This window comes from Stegodyphus dumicola, chromosome 8, assembly GCF_044657685.1.
Source record: "Stegodyphus dumicola isolate Sdum_Otavi_A_Nest chromosome 8, ASM4465768v1".
In the NCBI taxonomy this organism is placed as follows: Eukaryota; Metazoa; Arthropoda; class Arachnida; order Araneae; family Eresidae; genus Stegodyphus; species Stegodyphus dumicola.
In genome coordinates this window covers 44,549,892-44,576,492 of record NC_140775.1, presented here as the reverse complement: position 1 = coordinate 44,576,492, position 26,601 = coordinate 44,549,892, and the positions used below count along the sequence as shown (strand labels likewise).

Here is a 26,601-nt window from a genome sequence, read left to right as displayed (position 1 = left end):
TAAAGGTTTGTGTTTGTAAACCTTAAAATAGCAAGGAAAGAAAATTCATTTTAGCTATTCGGTTAACCGCTATGCTCGACACGAGTACATTATGGATAACAAGTTGGCAATCATCGGATCTCTAAATTCGGGCTTTGTAGATCTACGGTGTGGGTTTTGTGCGTGATTTTGTTATATTTAATGAAGGCTTAACTGTTTGGTAAGATATTTCCGATTGATAGTTGGTAAATAATAATTTATTTTCTAACATTTCTTAACATATATTTGATTTTAATGTGTATTTAAAGTGATGTATCTTACCGTGTTGCACGTGGCGAGCAGAATTATACCGTTAAGCCTAATCTTGTATGATTGTTGAGTACAAATTTTCAGATCTCTTTAATGTAGTGGTTGAGTTTTCAAACCTGATTACCTCTACAGTACTTTTTTCTTATTTCTGTAGGAATAAGTATTTTAGTTTGCTCTTAATGCATGCATATGTAGCGCACAAGCCCTAAATTTTAAAAACGTCATATTTGCCTGATTAATTTTTAAGATACCTTGTTGATTTTGTAGTCAAAGCTATCCATTGTCAAGGCAGTTTTACCATGGTGCGAAAAACGAAATCTCATTTGAAATGTCCTAATTTTGCGGTATTAAAAAATTTCGTATTTAATGTGGTATTTCTTTGTATTTAGGAAATAGGAATGATTAGTTATTTAATTATATGAAATTTACTTTAATTTGTTATATGCTTAAACTGAAAAAGTGTGGTAAAATTCAGTTGAGGTGTTATCCGAGATATATTTGGCTTTTGAATCTGATAAAAGAGGAACTCTCTAAAAAACTTGCAGTGTGAATCATTAAATGTTTTGTGGTATAATCATTTACTTGATGGTCATCACATCCATGAAAAGTTGTTGAAAACAATGATGGTGCTTTTGACTACACAGTATATTTTGGAATGCCTTCAATAAGTATATGAAATTATGATATATTACTGTATCTGCAAAATATGCCGAACAACGAGTACCCAGAAGCTCTTGAGTTTTCTTCCGCAAGGAAGCTGTTGGCAATAGAACCCTTTTTTTTTTTTTTTTTTTTTTTTTTTTTTAATATGATGTATGACTATATCTGCAAAATGTACCAAACAGTGAAAACACAACCCTTAAAGCTTTGTTAGTAAGAACTTGGGGGTTTTCTTCCATAAAGAACCCTTTGGCGACACTGGCTTTTTTTGTTGACATGCTTGCCAACAGTAACGATTTTATGGATATGTGGTAAGTTTTGAAATAAAGCATACCGAGTCAAATTTAGGATGTTGAATATGATTGTGCATTGCATAATATCAAGCATATATTTGGCTCAAAATTAGCTGATTAAACATATTAAGCATGTGTAAATCAATATTAGCTTGTTAAATATAACACTTAGTGCAGTTAATCCAATTAGCAGAAAAGCAGGACATTAAGCATGTGCAACATAAAAGTAGCTCTTTAAACATGCTATTTAATAACAAACTCAGGTTAGGAAAGCATGATGGAAGCATATGTAAGTAGATTACCATTGAAAAGTAAACTGTAATTCTGCTATTTTAAAAGAGTTTTAAAAAAATTTTATACTTGTATCTAGCAATACTTCATTTCTTTTTTCATATTATGATGGTCCTGAAAAAGACCCCTCCCTTTTTTATCAAAAACGAATGCCATTAACTAAATTGCTCGAGAAGTATTACCTTAAAAAAATACAATTCTTAACCCGGCATTTCTCGTGCTGGGTGTGACATACCCACAGCATTTTCTTCCTCTCTTTTAACATTATGTTTGCACAAAATATTTTAAAAAAAATATATTAAAATTTTTACCTTTAGTTTGAACATTTCCGACAAATGTCATGTGTTCCATTAACGTTTCGACATCAAAAGTGGTGCCATACAAACAACATCGTGCCAAAAATCAGTACAAAACGTATATTGCCACATTTGACGATGCCATTCATCTGAGGGCTTATACGGTGAAAAGTCGTTAATTCGGACACCCATAATCCAGACCTCAAAGCCACAAACTTTCCACGCATGCACGTAAGACCTTTACGGCTGCGCATGCACGTTCAATGTGTAACTGACATATAAGCTAAGCTAAAATTATCTAATTCAGTTCATTTTGCAGATTGCATTGTTCCTTAATCTTCGAATTGGATCCGGCTTATTATTTTTTGAAGACTGTTAGAGCAATTTTATAAAAGTAAGCTTGAACTTTCGATTATGTCAAATAGAATTTCCGATATATATTTACTAATATGTGAAGGATCTGCAAGGCGAAAGTATGTTTCAAAGTCCATTAAACAAAAAGTCGAATTGCTGCAAAAAATGGATAAAGGCATATCTTTCGTTTCTCTAACCATTCCGAAATCTATTTATCAATTTTACGCTGCTCTGCGGCTGAGGGGAGAAACGCTGCGGCGCACAATGAATTGGAAGTTGATCTGTCAGCACTATCCTTATCTTCAGGGCAGATGTTTTTATTTTATTTCGCTTATAATTCCTTAATAAATGTAGTATTTCATCTCGATGTACTCCGTCTTTGATGATTTAAATCAAATTCCTCTTCGTTATAATCCGCTTCCAATAGTGAAAAAAGTTACACAGAGGTTATTGAAAACGAAAAATTTTAGATTGACAAATTAGTCTGTATTCTCAACACATCAAGTATAGGACTTGAACAGCGGAACTTTGTAACTGAAGAATGTCTGTTTATGGAATTAAAGAGAAAGTATTATCACATAAAACAAAGCAACTTAAACAACTTATGAAAGAAATGTTTGATAAAGTAAACAAATAAATATTAAGCTTTTTTTGGAACAGCTTTAGTATTGGTCCTTTTGGCAATTTTTTCATTTGGCGACAAACTTCGGTCGCCAAGGTAGACCCGGTTTTGAAGATCGGAAAAAAATGGCGGATTGTCAACAAAACCCGATCTAGACTAAATAACAATCCTAAAAAATAAGCTCTTAATCAGAATAAACAGTCTTTCTCTAATTTTCAATATTTTTAGTACTGCTATGATAAATTCTTGAAACACTACTATAAATGAATTTATGACAATTATTATGTTATGAGTAATGAAATTTACAAAATGTTAATATTTTTAATTACAAAATATAATGTTTTATTATATATTAGCTAATATTTTAAATTTACAAAAGGTTAATTTTTATGTTTATGAATAATGAAATTTACAAAAGGTTAATAAATGCATTTCAAACTAGTATATACTATTACTTTAGTTTCTTAGATTATGTTATTAAAAGAAAATAAAAAAATATTTCTAAGTGAAGGAAATCAAATTCAATTATAATGGGCAAGTTTTGTACCAGTGTTAGAAATATTTTTTATGATTAAATATTGTAAATGGTAAAAATATTAAGAAATTTGTATTTTTTAATCCCTCAATTTATTACAAGTAATTTATGATTATAATTTAAAAGCTAAAATTAAATTATCATAATGAGTAAATTTTGTACCAATGGTAATAATACAACAATCATCGTAAATGATGATTTCTGTGAAAAATTCGAAGTCATTGGAATCCACTAGTGGTGGAGTGATAGCCACTGAACAGTGGTAGTTCAGGCTGGCTATATGGGAGTTTTAGTAGTTTTCCGTAGATGTAATGTGAATCTGAGCCAGTTTCTCTTAAAAAGTACTTTATGAAGGCATCCTTCTTCTGCTAGCCAGCATATGTATTTATTTTCTATTCATAATTCTCTCTTATTTTCTTATTTCCTAATTCTAAATCTTACTTCTGAAGAGAAGAAGTGTTACATCTATAGGTAAAAAAATATGGTCAATATGTTTGCAAAATCCTGTCAGTTTTGGAAAGCATTTAAATAAACTAAATAATTTGTATGTGATGCAAACAAAAATGCATTACACTATTTCATGTACTGAATAATTAATCAGGGAACAAAGTATATTGTAACGTTCCTTTATTTTGTAACCAGAGTTATTTTATTCTTGGGATCTTTACTGTCAATTTCCTCCATCCGTTTTCTCATCAGAATCCAAATGAAGTTTTTATTTTGTAAAACAAACTGTTTTTTGCCTTTTGAGGCCACATTAATAGGTTGCTAGATAAGAAAAGATTTGTAGTCTTCAGCCTTGCATTATAATTGCTGATAGTTGAATTCCATGCCAGTTAAGTTTTTAACCAACTTTGCATTAAATTGATTTGTGCAGCCTTTGGGCTACAAATTTATTTGAATTTAAATTTTACATTTGAACTTAATTGTTATCATAAGTTATCTTGCCACAAGTGGTTGACCGACTCGTAAGTACAAAGTGTCCCTTCTGTTCTGTACATCTAAACTTTATAATAGAATAAAAGTATAACTTAACTTAATAAGAATATATCTAAACTTTATGATAATAACATTTAAAGACATTGAAATCAGTATCTAAGTGCTTGCCATGTAGTCAAATTTTTATATATAAATTGTACTCTTACTTTTATTATAGAGTTTTTATTACAAAAAATTCAGATTTCTGTTAGATAAAATGTTTAAGTAATGTAGAAAATTTGCATAAAATTTAAAATAAAAAGTTGACTGTTATGTCAACATACTATTAATGAAAGTAATAATACTTAAAGAAGGTTATTCATATACAGCTGTTAGGTTGTAAGATTTACAAAATTTGAGAACTCTAAATTATAAGCAATATATTCCATAATCTAAGCAACATTATATTTTTTATAGTCAGACAAATTATGAAAATATTATAAAAGCAATAATGAAACCTGATTTGAACCTATGAATTCATGCAATTACACATCCCTATAGTTCTAATATGAGGTATACATGTATTTTTAGACCATGGTAATTTTATCTCCTTAGCAAAGGAAACACCAAGAGTTTACCTCATGCTACTGAAAATGTGTTTTTTTTTTCCCTTGGGGGGGGGGTTGGCGTTTATAATAATATGCAGAGTTGACATATGAAAAAATGTCAAGAGTCATGTGATGTAATATTAAAAGCACTAGTTTTAACTATCAAAAATTTGGCTTTTTAAAAAATATTTTAAATGTTGTGCTTTCCTAACACAAAAGTAACTTGAAGAAAAACACACAATTTATTCCTCCTGCCATCAAAGCTCTGATACCTATCAAATTCGTTAAAGTTACGTGGACAGAAATGGCGGCATGTTTGAAGCTCAGTATTTAGGGTTATCATAATTTTTCATTTATCGCTCCAAAATGTCGCCAAACAAATTTCTCGCCAAAAAGGACTAATACTAAAGCTGTGCCTTTTTTTTTTTTGTAAATTTTGATAGCCTTGAGATTATAATTGTTCTTTATTTCGTAAATTATGGTTTCATATTTTTAATTTTATAATTTCTGCATGCCGTCTTACCAGATTTAAACTGATGATCGATAATCCGGAATCGCCAAAGTCCCGACGAGTCCGGATTAATGACTTTTGACTGTATAAGACTAGTACCAGTTTATCTTTTCTGTGTAGTCTCTCTTTCAGAGTCCACTGTTACATCTTGTTTTCCCCATGTTGTACACCCCTGGGAGTTGAGAAACGCTGCTTTAAAATGACCAGTTACTGCATCTTTTACTAGCCTGAAGTTCCTACTTGGGAACCTCTGCCATTTATTTTGCTCGCTGTTCTAGATTTAAAAATGGAATGACTTGCATAATAAACAAAGTAGTAAAAAGTTCATTTTTAAAGGTAGGTTTGAATTAAATTAAAATCATTTAGGTGTAAATGAAAGTTTTTCTATAAGCGTTTATTATTTGTTAAGAGTATCAACCACATATACCTTTTTTCAGTATTTGAATTTGCATGTTATTGATTGAACAGTTAAACCTGGCAGTTGTAATGGCTGAGTATGATGGTTGCTTTAACCTACCAAAATTTTTGGATGTGAAGGTTACACAAGAAATACATTAAATTTAACTTAACAAAAAAGAAATCAACATGACCTTTTTTTAGTCATTACATTTAGATTTGGCAATTACCCCACATTGAACATTTATTTTGATTATCTTCTGTAATATATTGCAGTTAACTCAGGCCCAACCTTTCTTGCTGTGTAATTGAAACTTCTCAAAACTTTGGATGAGGAAGCTGGTCTCTCCCTCCACACACACGCACTTTTTCTTTTTTGCAAGTTATTGTATCTGTAAGCGTACCAGCAGTGATAGCTATATTTGTGGCATCTTCACGTACGCTCATGTCCATAAATTAAGGATAATTCAGAGTCACTCGAAAATCGAACTCTAAAATAAATATATCACCTGTAAAATCACTACACGCATCTTCAAGAATCATATGCAAATTTCAGGAAGTAACCAGATGACACCGATGGTACGTCACAATGACGAGAGTGATATATAAGGAATACAGGCAAAGAAGTAAAATTGTTCGCAGGTGCTTTATAAGCATTTTAGTGCAATAACCAAATAGTTATGACACAAAGGACGCATTTGGATGATTTTTTACGTGGTAGAATTATCGGCTGTGTGAAATGTGGGCGTACTCAACTGGAAGTATCAGACGAACTTGGAATTGCCCAGAGTCATCTCCAGGCTTTGACTCAGCATGCCTAGGCGTTGTACGGACTGTATTGCATCGTCTGGGAGACATACAATGTATTAACAATCATACCAACCATGCAATATTGTTTTTTTGTAAATGTTTTTTTTTTTTTTTTTTTTTTTTTTTCTAATTTGCTCCAGGGAGAAAAAATCGCTAATTTTGTTAGTAATATCAAACATATAGCATCTTTTTTTTTTTGGCTCTTTATCTTTTGTTTAATAAATAAGCTTTACTAATAAGTCAAATTAGTTTTGCTTCTAACTCTTTCTTTGCCTGATTTTGCATTATCCTTAATTTATGGACATGAGTATAAATTCCATGCCTCCTCTTATCATTTCTTATTATGAAGCAAGGGACAGCAGATACTTAATATTATGTTTAATAGGTCAATGCCGGCTTTCGCAGATTTATGGTTCATATTTGGTTGCTGGACAGTTTTAAATAAGTGGCTCTTAGCAGCTTTTTTTCAGATATGTGGGAAACAGTGCCAAACCTGAGTTGCTATAATAGGTTAGTTACAATTTTGTTACTTTAACACTTTCAAAACCTTAGCTCACCGGCTAAAATGCCACATTCCATTTCAGATTTACAAAATTTCTTTCTCCTTGTTTATTAATAAAAAAGAGGTGTGAAAGTTTCAAATATCATTTCTAGCTCCTAACAAAAGAACCCTTAGTCACGAAGTGTATACCAAGTCATCTTCAATCTAAAGATAAATAACCACAAAAGAAACCTTTTAGGACAATTCAGTTTATAGTAGAAATAAACTGTCTCAGTATGCTTGGGGGAATTATTTTCTAAATAAATTAATTACACTTGTAATTAGAATAAGGTTCTTTTATTTTTATACAAGGAAATTACAAAATATACTCCTTTTCCGTACAAATGGCTCACATTATCCCATGTGTTTTTACAGATAATAAATTTCTAAATAAATTAATTACACTTCTAATCAGAATGAAAATTTTAAAATTTTCTGCTTAATATTTAAATATGCACTGAAGTGACAAAAGTCTGGGGATCCCTCCTAATATTTTGTCGGTCTACCTTTTGCCTGGTGAAGTGCAGTAATTCGATGTGGCATGGACTCAACAAGTCGTTGGAAGCCCCCTGCAGGAGTATTGAGCCATGCTGCCTCTGTAGACGTCCAGAATTGTGAAAGTGTTGACAGTGCAGGGATTTGGGCACGAACTGACCTCTTGATGATGTCCCATAAATGTTTGATGGGATTCATGTCGGGCAGTCTAGGTGGCAGATCATTCGCTGGAATTGTCCAGAATGTTGTAAACAATTGCGAACAATTGTGGCCCGGTGACATGGCGCATTGTCATCCATAAAAATCCCATCATTGTTTGAGTACGTGAAGTCCATGAATGGCTGTAAGTGATCTCCAAGTAGCTGAAGGTATCCATTTCCAGTCAATGATCGGTTTAGTTGCACCAGAGGACCGAGTCCATGCCATGTGAAAACAGCCCAGATCATTATGGAACCACCACCAGCTTGAACAGTGCCTTGTTGACAACTTGGGTCCATGGCTTCATGGGGTCTGCGCCACACTCGAACCCTACCATCAGCTCTTACCAACTGAAATCGTGACTCATCTGACCAAGCCACGGTTTTCCATTCGTTTAGGGACCAACCGATATGCTCACGAGAGTCGCTGCAGGTGATGTCATGCTGTCAGTAAAGGCACTCGAGTCGTCTTCTGCTGGCACATCCCAAGGAAGACAAATTTCATCGCACTGTCCTATCGGACATGTCCCACGTACATCCCACATTGATTTCTGCGGTTATTTGCCACAGTGTTGCTTGTCTGTGAACATTGACAACTCTACACAGACATCGCTGGTCTCAGTCGTTAAGTGCAGGTGGTCGGATCTCTTTACGGATGGAGCAATAATACCGATTCAAAACTGTATCCAATTGTTGTTTTTTTTTTTTTTTTTTTTTTTTTTTTTTTTTTTTAAATGCAGAGGTTTCAGAAATGGAGTGAAGTTTACTTTCTGTCCCCACTCTAGAAGGACATTCGACAGGCTTTAATATAGCACAGCTAATTATTAAAACTTATAAATGTGGATGAACACATTGTTGATATTTATTATCTTGAAAGAAGTTCTAAAGAAAGGGAAAATTGAAACAGTTCCAACAGCTGCATAACAGCAGTTTACAATTAGAAAACTTGGATGAAGTTATAAAATCAGCTAGGATTGACACCCAGTGGAGTTTAATTGGAAAACTGAAAGGTGCTGATGGAATTGTAAAATATAGTGAACTATCTAGAATTATGTTGGCCATCTTCACAGTTCCACATAGTAATGCAGAGTGTAAGAGGATTAAATTTAGATTTAATATTAGTGATGACATATTAGGAAAACTTTTATTAGCGAAAGCAGGCCTACGTGGCAATTGCTATCAACAAAACTATGAAGTTTCTTTCTTAAAGAAAGCAAAATCTGCCACTGTTTATAACATTTGTACGAAAACTGATTAAAGTGTCTCTCTCTTTTTTTTTTTTTTTTTTTTTTCTTCCAAACGATGCAAGTAAAAAAAATGTTTTTTATGTGTAAGGTATCTTTGTGTTGCTTGCATTTAAGAATTAGTTACCATTTAAAGTTAATTCATTATTAAAAACTATTTTTATCATTTAAAAAGTCTTTTTAACATTGTAAAAAATCTCCTGATTTCTTTAAAAAAATCTGATTTTTGAGTGTCATAGGTTGGCAAGTATGCAGTAACAATTCCACCATTGTTTCGTATATTTTAGTATTTTTCCTGATGTTCTAGGAATGGAAAGCATGGTTGCCTGAATAATACTATTAATAACAGCTTCAACAGCATCATCAACATGCACATCTTCTACCATTTCATCTGTCAGCTCTGTAACGAAAGAGAAGAGTTCTAAAACTGCCCTGTCCAGTATAAACTGAGGGAGTCTCGACATGGGGTTTGCTCCTCTTCGTGCAAGAGACACAAAAATGGGATAATGATCGCTGTTGTAAAGATCATTTCCGACAATAAAAGTGCAAAATGGCAACAGAGATGGTGAACAGATGGCAAGGTCCAGAGCGTGGAATATCCTTGAAGGCTCATGAAATTACTTAATCACAACAATAACTAATTGTTTACATTTTATTCTATGTAAATGGTTTATCATCTCAATGCAAACGCTGCACTTTGCCTTACGCGATTTTCGCCCAGCAGAACTTTTCCCCCCGATAGTGGGCTGAAGAGGGAATTTTTGCAAAGCGCCTTTTGATGCCATTTTCCTCTTGGCGTCAAAAAATTCCTCCCAAAGATATGGCGATTTTTCGCGATTCAAGATGGGGAAAAAATTATAAGTGCCACTTATCCGAGTTTTCCCGTACTTTCTATTCTGTTAACCTCTCCTGCCAACCCACCTCCTTAACCCTTTCGAGATAGCGCTCTTTTGTTTTAAGACGTTCCTTTGGGATGGATATCCACTAAGCCTAATTTTAAGAAAAGAAATAAAAAAAAGTTTATGGCTTAAGATCACAATTTTTGGTACTGTTTTAGATTATTACTTAAGCTATCGCATGTTTAAATTAGCATATAATAATTGTTTTTCTTTTACAAGAATATGTAAATAACTATTTACGTTGAGAAATAGATTTCAGAAGCACTGTTGCACTTATTCCAAAATTTTGATTTATAAAACATGTTAGTAAACTTTTAAATTAATAAAAATATAGAAGAAAGACTCTTTATTAAAGAAGTAAGTCTTTTGCATTAACTGGAAGGCTGACACTCAGTGAGCTCAGTCACACAAATGTCTGTGTGAGAATCACTGGAAATAACGCTCTCGAAGTCTTGAGAAAATAAATCACCACTCTTAGCCATTCACTGATTGCCTCATTTACCATGCGAGTATATCCTTCAATTGATAAGTGAAACTTTTTTGTCATAATAAACTGAAGTTGAGGCTTTCCAAAATAAAAAGGGAGGTACATGAAATATAAGTGGTAAAAGCAATGCAAGGCAAAACAGAACCCCACATAGTAACCCTAAAAGAATCCATAGACGTAAAAAAAGATTCGAAAGCATTGCAGGAACACGGATGTTCATATGAGGTAGCAAGTTAAAGAGCTGAGTTTACATTATGTGCTTTCCCTCCTCTCCCATAACACCAACATTTAACAGAATGTGATTAAATTAAAGGTCAGGATCCTAAAGCTCTATTTAATTCAAAAGTAATAGACACAGAATGTGATCTAATGGTTTTTAAAGCATTCTGGGACACTGGCACGAATTTGGGATGACCAGAGGTGAACAAGCAAACACTGGCGTGGGGGATGGGAAATGAATGCATTTCTTCCTGGCATGTATGTATGACAGTCAGCACGCAAGCGTTAAAGGGAACAATTATACAGCATTCCATTTCATTTTTACTTTCTTGTACAAAGTTAAAAGGAAGTATTGTAATCACGGAAAGTTTCAGGCACCATATTTCAACGAAAATATCCATTTTGACCGTTATCGAATGCAATTTAACGATGTATTTCCGTGATATCTGTACGTAAGGACAGAATAAAACACTCTTTTCCTCCCAAAAAAATATAGAAGTGCTTTAAAATGAATTCTGAAGAGAATTTTTATGTATCTCGCATAACTCAAAAACGAGTAGCCTCAGAACGTTGAAATTTTGTATATAGGACTGCTATGACATGTAGATGTGCACCTCGTATTTTGGTTGCAAACGGCCGCACCAAACGTATATAAATATATATATCCACTCTGTTAGCCGGCTCAGTGATCTCAGATTCTTTACTCTTATATATTTGTAAATTGTACATTTTTTGCTTTAAAAATGATTGAATTATGTTTTTTTTTTTTATCTTCCGGTTAAGGTTTTTATCCCTTTTGTAAATCTGGAAACAATATTTGTACAATTATCAACAATTTAAAAGGTGTTTAAGTGCGGTTATGTTTTAAAAAACATGGCAGATATATTTGTGTAAATGTGAAACAGCAGAATAGTAGATTTGTTGCCAGTCTAGAAAAACTAAGCTTCGCAACAACAAAGATAACGCCTTTTTTATTATTGCCAATTAAGTCGTGCTTAATCCTTTCTGGAATTTTTTCGAGGAAATAAGTGTTTAAGATTTACTTCGTAATTTTTAATACAGATATTTTGAGTTTTTATGTATTTTTACCTTGTCGCGAAGTGAGAATTGAATTAATTGAATGAGAAATACTCAATAGTCTGTAAAAAACTCTTTCTTTTTTGTTTTGTTCACTTAATTTATTTTATACATCGTTCTAGCTTTATTATAGTATTTGATTAGAACATGTAACAACGATTAGATATTTCTTTAAATGATATAAATTTTGTGCATTCTGAGTTATAATATGAACGAAATATAATACTGTTAAGTGAACCTAGTACCACAATATCGCTATGGTAAACAAATGTAGTGAATTTTAAAGAGTGCATTTATTCTATTGTGGTTTATGTGCTTTCGACAAAGTAGATTTAATTCATTCCAATAAGTTTAAATGAAATGCAAGAAAAAATGCATATAATTTAATATTCCGTACAAGGAAGTCGTGGTGTACACAACAGATTTTTTTAATATGGATTTTTGCGTGAAAATTGAAATATATCTGTTTAATTGCTGCAGATGCATTCAAGTTTGTAACCAATGCAGTATTAATTAATTGATTTAAAAAAATCAGTTGTATTTCTTATGTCTTGAGTCTAACATAGGGGGAAAGTCACATAAATTAATTTAGTCCAGTTGTTTCAGTTTTGAAACATTAATAGAGGAACATTCAAGTAGTTGTGGGAATTTAAGTTGAAGACGATGGTTATTTTCTATTTGAAGTATAAAAAATATTTTGCTAAATGATACACAAAATGTTCATCTCAGTGCCAGTCAAATTGTAAAAGAAATGAATGAAACCTCTAAGACAGTGCAACATATCACCAAAAATTTTATTAAAAGTGTACAGAAATTGAGAACATCTCCATGTGTTTTTATCAGCTGGCACAGTTTGGGAACATTGGCATGTAAAGGTTAACTCTTAATCTGGAAGGTCCCTTTATTATAAAAATCCTTGATGTTGCTGTAAATTTTTATGCTTATTTTTTTAATGTAATTTCATTAATAAGTACTTAACAAAATATGTGAATATGGATATTTTATTTCATCTCTGTATGTCTATTTTAGGGTTTGAAAGATGCCTCGAATACCAACTGTTCATAGTAAAACATATGTAACCCCACGTCGTCCTTTTGAAAAGGAGCGTCTTGACCAAGAATTGAAGTTTATTGGAGATTTTGGACTCCGAAACAAGCGTGAAGTTTGGAGAGTGAAGTATACATTAGCCAAAATACGGAAAGCTGCTCGGGAATTGCTTACTCTTGATGAAAAAGATACTAGAAGACTTTTTGAAGGTATTTCTTAAAATTTTATTTAAAAGATTTTAAGGATTTTCAACTAACAATGTTAATATTGTCAGTTCACATTTTTGTAAATCTTTTAAAATTTTTTTAATTTAAAGATTAGACAAACTGAAACAAAAAATGGTAGAGAAATTGTTCATTTGGTTTTTCTCCTGTGTAGCTGAAATCTTATATTATTTCTTTTTAAAGTTGGTGAAAAGATTTCTCTAGTTTGCTTTATCATGCCTTCCCAATATTTTTTTAATTTAATTTTTTTGAATGTTTTGCATAGGGTAAATTAAGATTTTGGCTAATCATCCATAAGTGACGTAAGTTGTCGCCAAACACATTTCGTGTCTGATGTCAAACTTCACACTGTCGTTTCATTTCACAATTTGCCATTGGCAAAAAGAAACAGCGAAGTAAAATCTAACATCGCTATGATGGCATAGATGAAGCTAAATACAACACAAGCATAAACTACTACAAACTAAAACATAAATTTAAAATAAATTACAAAAAATTCAATTCTCAACATGAAACTCAAAATTACAAAAATAATACCAGATATCTCTCACTTGCATAAAAAATTGTCAATTAAGTAAATATATTCAAAGTGACTAACAGTGGATGCATCATAAACTCGCTAATATATACAAGTTACTATCGTCGTGGAATTTAACACACTGAATCACTTTCGCTCAACACTTTAAACATTACACATCACTCGGTTGCCCCATGCATGAAATAAAATTAAATGAAAACTTTCATAAATTAATAACTACACTTCATCTGAAATTTAACATTCTCCCACCAACAACAACTTTTAACCTCTTTCAAATATTAAGCAGTAAAACTTTTAAAAATATGCACAATATTTCAAAATTAAATTTTAAAAAAACTTCTGTCTGTACAAAATTCACACTCGTTACAATCACTGAAATAAAGCTCTATATTTTCCTAAAGAAAACATACGGTTGGAAACCACAACTAAATCGAAATCATGCCAAGTAAAAACTCTCTCCGAGTTTTGCCCTCACCCCACTTTAGAAAGATTAATATTTTTTTGCCTGTTTTATTTGCTAGTATTAGCGATGTTAGAAAATGCTTAACTATATGTATGAGTCATGGTTTTTATTTTGGCAGAGAACTGTAAGTGTAAACAACAAATGATGAAGGTAGATGTGACAAAGTGAATTTGCTTTCTGCATGATGAAGCAACTATTCTTTCTGGCAACCGTGATCTTTGTTATATTTTATTTCTTACTACATTATATTTAAGTGCATGAAGTTTTATATAGGATTTAATCATTAATTTCTGGTAATAAATAAAATTGGTTTATCTTATTAGAGATTGTTATGCGTTTGTAGAAACTAAGAATGCAGCTCTATTTGAAAAGCATACAGTGCAGCAAAAACATTTTAGGACTAAATTTGTGCAGAGACAGAACTTGAACATAATATGCTAGCTTTTTTATCTTTATTATGTGTAGAACTCATTTTTTAGTATAATCAAGTCTTTATTTTTTTCTTAATTGCTTCAGTGCTTATAAAAAGATGTAGGCATCTGTAGATGCCTACATCTTTTTATAGGCATTTGTAGATGCCAAGTCTGGTGGAAGTATGATTGACATTTGTGATATATTTTGAAACTGCTTGGCAAAAATAGGAATGTTTGATTGCAAGTTTTAATGCAGTAGAAGTAATTTTTTAGGGTGGCCTAATGCGTTAAATTTTCTTCAGTAGTCTGTCTGTTATACCTTTTTAAAATATCGTCACTGATGGGATCTTTTCAAAAAGGTATAGATTGCTGTAATTTTTTCAGTAATGATTGTTGAACGTTTCAGTGAGTTTTCGTCCGCTCAACATAAAAAAAGCAATTATTCCTGGTTTGCTTTCTAGTCAATTATCTAATTATCTCCACTGCTGTTTTTCTCCACTTTGTAGCAAAATTTTCTTGCTATTCTTTTCTCAACTTCTGGACCCATGGTAAAGATATACTCTAGATCAGTGGTTCTCAACCGGTGGTACGCAAAGAAGCAAATAAGAGGGTTGCCACGCTGCCGAGGAAGTCAGAAAATTTAAGTGTTTTAGTCAAAATCTGGAATAGTAAGGCAATACGATGATTCCCCCACAAGCGATTTTTGCACCAATGTTGGAAGCGACCACATTCTTGGGGAATTCCGTATCCCGTGAGCATCATTCGAGCAACAGGCAGAGATAAAGCCAATTTTTTGCAGCTCCAATCAGATTGTCTGTTAGAAAGGCAAAGCAAGTTTCCACTAAATTTGGTTTCCAGTAACCTCGAGAATCTAGTGACTTGTGCATGTGCAGTGCGTGCATGTTGAACTAAAGAAAATATCTTCTCATTCTCGTATAAAACAAAATCGGTTTAATCCTAGTATAGGGTACCATAGAGGTTAGAATAGCCTCCATGTACTACTCTATTCTAACCTCCATGTACAGTACACACGGGATTTGGTGACAATTTTGAAAATCGTGCCAAGGCTATAGCGTATACTAGGATTTTACCCCAAAATCTTTTAAACCCCTTTTTTTCTTCCTTTTTAATAAATACCCTATTTGTGATTTTGCAGTAAAATGAAAATAATAATAATAATCGGTCATTCTAGGCTAACCATTTAATATATTTGCCAACATTTCATTGAGTATTGTAAATCAGTTTTTAAGTAATTAACTTTAATGTTATTCGTATCATTTAATATTGCTTCTTCACTCTAAATTTAGTTGTTATTAGTCAATAATGCTTTCAAATTTCAGGCAATTTTCTCTGGCATAATCCTGAAACAAATTCTAGCAATATCCCTTTGTAATCACAACATACTATCATGAAATTAAATTCACATACTTTTTTGCTTATTTTTCTGCTAAATAAATATAAAATACCTAAATTTATGTTAAAATTTAATTGAATAGATTTTTTCTTTTGTTTAGCTGCATAATATCTGTAAAAAAAGACATTTTTTAATCCAGATTGGTCAGATTCTAATCTCGGTCTTCAGTAGAGAAAACAACATGTATTATAGTTATAATAGTAATGCTTTGGGAATTATATATATAATTACAAAACAATTTTTTAAACAAAATATAAACATGCCTAATTTCGCATATTAAGCTGCTGAAAAATTACCGATAAAGATATAAAGTAAAAAATTTATAACTAATTTTTCACAAACACCAAAAATTGAAATTCATACTTTATAAATTTCAAATAATCCTATAAATGCAGAAAAAAGTTTTAAAAATGTTAAAACCAACGCTTTTCAAATAAGCAATACCCATATTTAAAAAAATTAAAGAAATTTAAAGGAAATAATTAAATACTTCAGTGAAAAATTCAAATCAAAATTTTATCATTTCACTTAAGTTTTAAATTCTTTGAATTATATGCTATTTGTTTAAATGTAAAATTTTGATTTGAATTGGAGTATTGCTTGTTTGAGAAGTTTTGTTTTTAACATTTTTTAAATTCTTTTTTTTTCCTTTATTTATAGGATTATTTGAAAATTATTAATTATTAATTTTAATTTTTGGTCTGTGAAAATTAGTTCTAAATTTCTTATATAAGTCATTGGCAAATTTTTGTGTTTTCAAGTGGTACCATAATTAATTTACTTCTCAGCACAGCCAACAGGCAGGCCTGGAATTTTTTTAGAATACACCTGAAAATTAAGGGAATTTCAATCTCTTGTTTGAGTGGCAACCCTGAAATAATTTTTAACTAATTCAAAAATTAAAACCCAATATACTGATTGAGTTTTTTTTTCTCTAACACTCGTGCATTTATGCGATCTGAGCTTTTTTCAAGAATGGTAGTGGTAGTACTAAAAGTTTTCATTTTTTGTTTAGATGGTACGCTCTAGTCAAAAGGTTGAGAAACAAACTCTAGATGGAAGAAAATGGTTAGTTGCATGGAAAGTTTCATCTGTAAGCAGACAGGGTGTTAGTAAATGCAAGTTTAAAATATCATAGAAGTAAATGCTGTTACTTATCATATGCTAGCTTCTTTGAAATTTGTTTAAAGAAATTAGTCTTGGAACTATTGGTGTAGTTTGCATTAACCATATCTTTATGTTCCAGGCAATTGAACTAATAGTTTCAGAATTCAAACTATTTAAAAACATTCAGCTGACGACTTGAATTGTTGTTTAGACAATACATTACATGTTTAAAAACCTTTTTCCTTAAATTATAAAATAAAAGATAATGTATAAAAAGACATTTCTACCTAGTTCAAGAGCAGAAAGTGCACAACATTGCTTGAAAATATACAACCGTATTCAAAATGTTCTTTGTATTACAAATAAATGTTTGTAGCAAAGAACTTAAAAAATTAAATATGTCTTCATTTTCTCCAACATCTATAATCCCATTCAAAGCCAATGTGCAGTCTCATTTTTTGTTCTTTCAATCAGTATGCCAGTAAACATTCATAGACAAAAGGAAACCCATAATTAGTTAACATGCTCTAATATGATGTGTAGCAAATGTCAGCAGTGTCCTTTTGAAAATCTTTTTAGTGAAGGCTTTCCCTCCTATAGGCTGATAGTCCGAGTATGCTTTGCCATAATCAAATAAGCAAACCAAACCTGACAGTAGCTGTTGTCCCTGCAAATTTTAAAATAAACTTAGCTGTATGAGAATTTGTTATTAAGCATTTAGTTAGTGTTAATTTTACATTCTTAACACTGTATTCTGTGAAGTTTTAGAATTCGCTAAAATGCTTACCACAGTGTCTCTCAGCAGCCTGGTAACAGAAAATGTGCTGAAAGAACTTATCCTCTGATTTCCAAAATTGCACTTTTTTTTTTTTTTTTTTTTTTTTTGTTGTTGTTGTTGTTGTTGTTGTTGTCTGAGGTAAATCTCAAAATTTATTGATTTCGTATTTATTCTCTAGGTAATGCTTTGCTTCGTCGTCTGGTAAGAATTGGTGTATTAGATGAAAACAGAATGAAGCTTGATTATGTATTGGGTTTACGTGTGGAACATTTTTTGGAACGAAGACTTCAGACTCAAGTATTTAAACAAGGTCTTGCTAAAAGTATACATCATGCCAGAGTTTTAATACGTCAGAGGCATATACGGTAGGTGTTTACATTCACTATTTTGTAGCAAATATACTGTGAACCCTACAATATGATAATTCATGATTTTAGTTGTAAGTGGAATAACCCCCTTCAGGATGGGTGTATCATATATGCATCAACGCTTATCCTCTTATGAGATGGCATGCTGCTTAGCGCAACTCAGCTTAGAGACAGTGTGTTGTACAATCTTGCAACACGGAATATTTGCGCCACTAGGCCTAACTATAAAAAAATTCATTAAAAATATTATTTTTATTGTTTTGATTTTTTCTGTGATAGTATGTAATACTAACATAACCATAAAAACAGAATTTCGAGAGATTCTGAAAAAAATTTAATTAGAATCTAAATGCAAAATAAAATATTTTGCTCATCTTGCTGAAAAACTTGTTTAAAAATCTATCTTAACATATGTTAAAAATAAAAATATATCATCAAATAAATATTATAGCATATATTATTCAGAGAGGAGAAAATGTGTGATAATCGCAATCATTTCATTAGTTGTGAAAGACATTTTCAGGTCGAACTTTTTAATTATCCCATCCCAGCAGAATAATTAATTAATCTTGGGAATCCTCTCATTTTAGGCACATAAGAGGAGTATGTTGATTTTAAATGAAGATGGATTTTCACTCGTCTTGTTTGCAGAACTTGTTAGTTTCTTCAACTCTTATGTTCGTATCATTACGGAAGAAGGTGAAAAAATCAATTTTATTTCCATAACTTTGAGTGAGGTTTACTTCTGCAATTCCTGTAAATTCATAAGTTTCATACGTTTCAGTTTCTTGACAGATCAAGTTCATGAAATAGTAGTCATTGTTCTGCTGGATTGTGAAGTGAAAGCAAAACAAACTTCCATTTCAGTCTGCAAAAGTTACGATGTCAAAATCGCTATTCTTTAAATCTAAAATTTTCAATGTCAAAATACTCATGGGCTCGAATGAACAGAACATCAGAAACTGTTCAACATTTATCTCACATAAGGCCAACTGTGGATCAGCTGGTTTTTGTTTACTTTTGTATGATCTGCTCGTACATCTAAACGAATCGCCAGAATCAGAAAGTACTTCATGGGCACAAGGTCAACAATGTATATCTTAAAATAATATAACTGTAGTGGATATGGAGTTCCATCTAGTGATTTAAAACAAATTCTAAAAGAACATGAATGTTTGAGAATGATTGTATGCATCACCTGGCTGTTAGCGACATTTAGGACTGGTGCATATGCGACACCCAACTGCAGCATGCCGTGGCAAAGGATGTGCAACAATCAGTTTCAGTATTTGTTTACATTTTCAAAAATTATTATTGCTGTTATGAATGATTAAGAAAGGGTTCATTCTATATGAATTGAGGTGCTTGTATTATCACAACCATTTGGGTGAAGTTTGGTAATTTTTAATAAATTCTAAAAGTCAAACTTTATTGCATGTGTATTTTATATTTAAATAGGTATTGAAAATCTATTAATAAATGTTACTATCTTTTTTTTTTTTTTTTTTTTTCTGTTCTAGTGGAAATTTTATGATTGCTGTAAGAATAGATTCAGAATAATTGTTCCTTTTAACAATATTATGGCGAAATACTGTATTCCTGTAGATATTTTACCACCCACTATGGAAAAAACACAGAAACACGTTTGGGTACTTACGTATTAACGCAACAAGGCCAAAATTCGCATAAATCGCCAAATTTGGCGCCCCTACTTACGGCAACCCTACGTGTTATACATAGTTTTTCGTAAAGAAATTATTTTTCTTATTGGTTAGATTGAATGCCCTGAAAAACTTTTAACTATGTGTATTTGTTATTTGCCTGCGAGTGAAAAAGATGCTGTTGAATTGTTGCAGGGATATGGAATTATACTGAACGAACGTACTTGTAAAAATTCTCATTAAATGAAACTGTATTTTGGAAAGCAAATCTTCTGGAAATGTAACGTCGAAGAGTGCAATTGCTGGCAAAACTGTTATAGACAAGCTAAAGCTGTTAATGGCGAAGACAGTTTTCAATCAATGCTAAAAGCAATAGCCAAAAGATTTCTGCCGAAAAAATAATTCTGCAACTTATTCAAATTCGAAACCGGAAGGGTTTAATTGCTATTTTATATTTTAAAACAAAATAATATAAAAAACTGTATTAAAAATTATCTGTAATTAATAAATGTACATTTTCTTTCTATTCATACTTTTTTACTCAAATGAAAATCTATTAATAAATGTTACTTTTTTTTTTTTTTTTTTTTTTTCCCTGTTCTAGTGGAAATTTTATGATGATTGCTCTAAGAATAGATTCAGAATAATTGTTCCTTTTAACAATATTATGGCGAAATACTGTATTCCTGTAGATATTTTACCACCCACTATGGAAAAATCACAGCAACACGTTTGAGTTTAGGCAGAATATATATAGACGTTGAAACTTAGTTCGTAACATAAAGAGTGGACATGAAAAGGGCAGTGTTGCCTTAAGAAAAAAACTGTCCTGCATATGGTTGCAGTATTTTAAAACAGTCTGAAAATTTGGCAACTTCTGTGTATGTGAGCCTATGAATTTTGAATGTTGTGGAAAGTGAATGGGGGGAAAGTTTAATATTTTGAGTTTAAAATGTAGATATGTTCCTACCAATGTTTTGTTAAAATTATGGATTTAGGACAAGTTTGATCTATGTATAAAGTTGGAGTGAGCTGTCAGTTTGGTCCGTTTTCATTCTCTTAGCAGTGCTAAATGAATTGATTTAAATTATATGTTCATACATGACTTTTTAATGTAAATATTGTAGTAATTTTATTTTGTAGTAGTAGTATCTGGTAATTGTTAATGTATCTGAACACATTAAATAGTGGTTGAAAGTTTGGAACGTTAAAAAAAAAAAGAGAGTTATTTTAATCAGGGTTGTTATTGTCAAATGCAAATTCTGCTTCATATTCCTGTACTGCAAACGTGATATCGATTCATGTACAACAGGAACAGAAATGGTCAAAAGAACAATAAATATTTTCTTGAGGTAAAGAATGATATCCTGTATGCAATAAATTCTGGGCATTTTTTTTTTCTCTGAGCATATATATTTGTCTCTTCAACGAGAAGAGAGTAAAAGAAAATCGAAAATCTGCGTACTAGTTTTACCTTGTATTTTGTCTTTTATAATTTCTCTTCTATCTCTTTCTTCATGTTCTTCCTGAGACATAACTAACAGTTCCTTTTTTATCCACAATAAAATAAGGACACATTTTCACAAAAGGGTTCAAGATTTCAGTCTTCTGCTTTTTAAACTTTTTAGTATGACTATAACTGCTTTTAGAAGGCTGAAAATTACTTCTTACGTGAATTTCAACTTCCCCAGCAGTATCATTTGGTAAAATATCATTATTTAAAACATTGCCATTCCTTTCTTCTTTGTCACTACTTTCTGCAATTTCTGGGGAAACAACAATCATATCAGTTTTATTCTGGTCATTATTAACATTATCATCATCTGCTTCTTCAAAAAATTTTTGAAGGGCTTCTTCTGATGTAAGATACCTCGTCCTAGACATTTTTAAACAACCAGAACATCGAAAGGAATGAGTGAAAGACATTGTGTCAGCGCAACACCTGTATTCCCTTCCTTCCCAACACAAATATAAACATCTGACTGGTGTAATGTTCTGATAAAAGATGACGTTGACTAAAAATAGATCACTCATATAGAGGGCGATTCTTTCAGCAAAAATACCTGGTCGAAAATTTTGCTTAAAGTATGAGATTAATTATTATAAACAAAATAATAGTTGCCGGCTGGTATAAAATATCTTATGTAGTTATATTTATATACCCATTTATTTTGACTGTTGCGTCAACGCAGCACCAGCGGCTAATGGGTTAAAGGGTTTTCTGTATGTGACTCAACAGTCATGCCTTAATAAAAGTTCACAGTGCTCTGCATACTACAGTGCACGGAAGTTTTATATTTGTTAAATTTTAAGCTTTGTTTTATATTAGAAAGAGAAAACTGAAGTTTTTGTTCCAAATTATATTCTATGTTGTTAATTCTGCCATTAACATTTTACCATATATCAAATTGATAAATGATGTGGCATTCAAATATGCCATAAAAAAGCATACCTAATTTTTAGAACAAGAAAATATCTTAAATCTGTGTAGAAACATTTTTTTTAACATTTTGTCTGAGAACATAAATTTTTGGAGTTGCTTGTAGAAGAAAATATTTTCATGAATCTAAAATAAAGTTATCTAAATTTATGTATAAAATGTCTTATTACGTTACCGTGTTTAACTCATTTTGCTATTTTAGTTTTTCTGGCTAGTAGGTGTGTTGCAATTAAGGTCATCTCAAAATAATTTGTTTTATAAGCATTATATAGATCCAGATTTTCTTTATTGTCATCAGAATATATATAGATATTGAGATTATAATGAGTGATAGCTAAGACCTAAAATAATTTTTAATAAGGAATAATTTTGGTGCAGCTTATGGTTTTGCATAAGTAGAATATTATAATTATACTCAAGTGTAGGTGCATCAAATGAACCAATAGTTTTCAAATTTCTTGTAGATTGTTTTGATGGGGTATTAGTTCTAACCATCTGAGTCAAAACTAATTTTTTTAATGTACTTTCTGATTATCCCCATTCCTTCCTGCTGAATAGTTGGTAACTTAAATTTATCAAACTAATGCTTGAAAGGCAATAGTCCGTTTGAAAATGGCGGCACACCGGGAATTCCATACAAAAGCTGTTAGAAAACAAAAAACATTGATAATAATACTTTTTAAGGTCATTTTTTGTGTTTTTCTCTTCATGTACATATCTGTCTATTTTTGCATAAACAAACTTGCTATTGCTTATCAACAGAAACATATACGTGCTATGCGCATGCCTGGATTGCCACGTAACTGCTTTGCCTAATGAAGAGCTAGGTGGTGGCACTGATAATCAGAAAGTACCAAAGATCCTTCTAAAATTCCTTTCAGTTTTGTCTCTTAAATGCCCGTTTAATAATAATGCAGATGTCTTCTAAATTACCAGTGCTTGGCATTGCTATTGCAAATATTCATTTTTCCTTTGTAATGTTACAGAGTACGAAAACAAGTTGTGAATGTTCCGTCATTTGTTGTTCGTTTGGATTCTGAGAAACATATAGATTTCTCTCTAAAATCACCGTTTGGTGGTGGGCGAGCAGGCCGTGTCAAGAGAAAGAACATGAGGAAAGCTCAGGGTGGAACTGCTCAAGATGAAGATGATGAAGATTAGACATGTAATTTTTTCCATTTGTTCAAAAAGCAAATAAAGAAATCTTCTATAATGTGTTTTCCATGGTTTTGTTTTAGAGGCTTTTCTTTACATTCATTCATGTGAGCTTTGATTAAAGTTATCTGACATAATGGGAAGATGTCTTGTAAGATTTGCTGCTTTTGGATTTTGAGTTTCTTTATGCATTGCCCCTTTTTCCTTAAAATAGTTTTAAAGGTGAAATATAGTGCACTTATTAATGATACATATTGATATATAATATTTACTGGCATGTTTCTTCCCCTAATGTACTTTTCTTTCAAAAGATTTAGAAACTGATTTATTCTATATAAAATGTATGTACAGCTAATAATGTATTGTGTGCATTATGTTATAATTTGAGACGTGGAATATAATGTTCCACGTGCCTTTTTCATTCGTTGTGCCTTTTTTCCCTCTAAATTTAAAACTTTTCAGAACTGCCAAATAATTTTCTCAGTTTTGTTTTCAAATGATAAAATTATTGAAAAGGGGAATATCAGTGATTGAATCAGGAACCTTATTTAGCCCCCTCCCCTCCATAAAAAAAAATCATGCCTGTCCCATAATTAAGAATTTGTTTCTGACCAAGTGCCTTTTGATTTCAAGCTTTACTGATTATGAATTTGTAGAAGGTATTCAAAAAGGGGGAACCATTATTCTGTGTTGTACTGTCGTACTAGTCACTTATATTTCTTTTTGTCAAAGAAAGGAAATTGCTAGTTGTAGATATTACTTTATATAATCTATTCTTGGACCTTTAAAAATAAAAATGTGAAGTATAGGATGGGATATTGCATAGTATGTTTCTGCAGCTGATATTCAGTTAAACGCTTAACATATCGGTAACAATTTTCAGTTTATTTATTAGACCGAACAGTACATATATAGCAATTTTGTTTAATGTATTTGGTCAACAATAATAAAAAAGGGGATGAAATGTTTTTATGTATTTTTAGTATGTGTATTTCTGGAGTTTTCCTTTTTGATGGATAGTTATTGCTTTATTTACTTATATGTATTAAAAAAAGTGCAAGCCGAATTTTTTTTATACTGTGCGAGGGTGTTATATGGATGCTGCGTTCTGGTGTTAAAGTATTTCTATTGAAAATTCTGATTATTTTTTAATTATAGAAATTTATTTATCACTGCAATGAAAAACACTTTTAAAGCATTTTAATGTATTGTTTTGTGAATTGAAGAAAATCTTTGGTATGATGTAACTGATACCTTTAATGATCGTAAAGTTATTTCTGTTTCTGATCAAAATCATCGTAGTAATTTTTAGAAATATAGTTTTAAAATTAGTATATGTGTTGATTATTGAATGCAATTTATTGTGCCACTGTGCTGAAATAATCTACAAAGTCTTTTAAGCCATGGTTTAAGTTGCCAAATACCAGAAATTCTTATATTGTAATTAATGTCTGAATGTTTTCAGCTTATTTAGATTAAAATTACATTGTAATAGTAAATGGTTTTTCTTAATGTATCCTCACAACGCTGCCATGGGAACTTCATGTTCTTTATTGGTTTTCTACTAATGAGGGAAAAGAAACATACTGAATAAAACACTGCTATCTTTTATAGCTAGATAGTATCCTGTCTTCAGTTATATGAGATAAAAAAAACATGGTAATGAATAGTTGAGCTTTCTTTCTGAAGTGTTTATATGACAAAGCTGATCAAGTATTACTGCAGTATTTATGAAAAAGCAAGAGCAACAAACAATATATTCTGGCTGATAAGTAACTATTATGCTAAATAATTTATTTTATATTTGAAAGGCACTGTTATAAAAATAAGTCGTAACTAAAAGTTATCTAGGTCTCTGAAAATTTATATTTGCTGGCTTCATTTTACTTTATAGTGTTGCGTGGCCCCAACTTGTCAGCAACTATGGTAGTGGCTGCTATGAACTGTAAATTACACAAACTCATAAGAAGGGTTTAAATCCCTTTTTATTCCACTTTAAAAATAACAGATGCGTTCACTTGACGCTCACAAACTACGCCTACCAGGCGGTTTAACAAAAACAGAACTGTGAAACTAAAAATTAATGACAGGATGAATAAACAACTAGATCACTACCTACGAGGCTCTAAAATCGTAACTAACTAAACCGCGTTCTAAAATACAGCTGAGATTCAGCAAGCTTGCTGATTAAGCAGTTGAAAAATTCAACGAACTGCCGAGATAAGCACACACGTCGAATCGCGCGGTTCTTAAATTTCTACCTAGCAACCTTCATATTAGCAATTCAAGAAGCACACATACAATCTCGTTTCCCTTCTATTTAAACTCAACTTACTTCTGCTAAAATTTGAATATACTGCGCGTTCTACTACAATTTACATACTCTGGCATTGGCAATTCTAGGGGAAAGTAAAGGCTTGACAGGAAAGATAGCTTAAAATAAATGTTAGTTAAAATAAATATAAACCCTACAACTTGTCTGCAGAATTGCCCAGGTATACTAAAAAATATTGTGTTTTAAATTATTTTTGAAGAATACAGAGGAAGAATTTTGTCTGTATCTGATTAACCTTTTAATAGTCATCAATGAGCTGAAATCTCATTACAAATTTACAACCGATACATACTGCACGTATTTGGGAAGAAAGAATTGCTTAATCGCTCAACTGCAAAAGGGCTAACGAAAGAGAGTAATAACATAAATGTGTATAGTCCTTTTTTCAGTAGTTTAATTAAGCTGCTTCATTCGTTCATTTTATTCACTCAAAGGTAACCTTATGCATTTAAATTTTGTTTATTTTATGTCATTATCTCCATTTAGTGCTCTTAATTTTTTATGAATATGCTGTTTTGAATCAATTCTGGACTCTCTTTTATTGTAGCATAATAAAATCAGGTTTCCCCACCCTTTAAAAATAATTTTTAATAGGCAGGTATGATAAGGTGTGGTGCTTCTAATAATAGATTTCATTTGTTCTTTGTTCAAACATATAAGGGGAAAATTATGAATGTGTTTTAAGCTTCTGTAGTTTGCTATGTATGTTTTCAGATTTATTATAAGCAGTTACTATTTTTAGGATAGAAAGTGGAAATCACTAATTTAAAAGGGAAAGTTCAGAAGCTTTTTCAAGCTAGTATTTTATCTTGTATGTCATAGCTACCAGGTCTAGTAGTTTTTTTTTATTTTTAACCATTACTAGGAAGAGTTTTACAGAAATAAAATTTCTAGTGTTACAGAGCTTTGAGCTTTTA

At 31.4% G+C, this 26,601-nt stretch overlaps 1 protein-coding gene across 2 annotated transcripts; it reads left to right on the top strand.

Annotated features, from left to right (window-relative positions):
- The first annotated feature begins 43 nt into the window (after positions 1-43).
- Positions 44-23,411, top strand: RpS9 (ribosomal protein S9). 2 transcript variants are annotated; one of them, XM_035375878.2, is made up of 4 exons: positions 44-199; positions 12,771-12,997; positions 17,904-18,090; positions 23,181-23,411. In XM_035375878.2, exons 2-4 carry the CDS (start codon positions 12,781-12,783, stop codon positions 23,353-23,355), a joined length of 579 nt encoding a protein of 192 aa, XP_035231769.1. In that variant the 5' UTR covers positions 44-199; positions 12,771-12,780; the 3' UTR covers positions 23,356-23,411. The 2 variants fall into 2 exon arrangements, with proteins under 2 accessions (XP_035231769.1, XP_035231770.1); XM_035375879.2 differs by having other exon boundaries at positions 75-224.
- Positions 23,412-26,601: the final 3,190 nt, after the last annotated feature.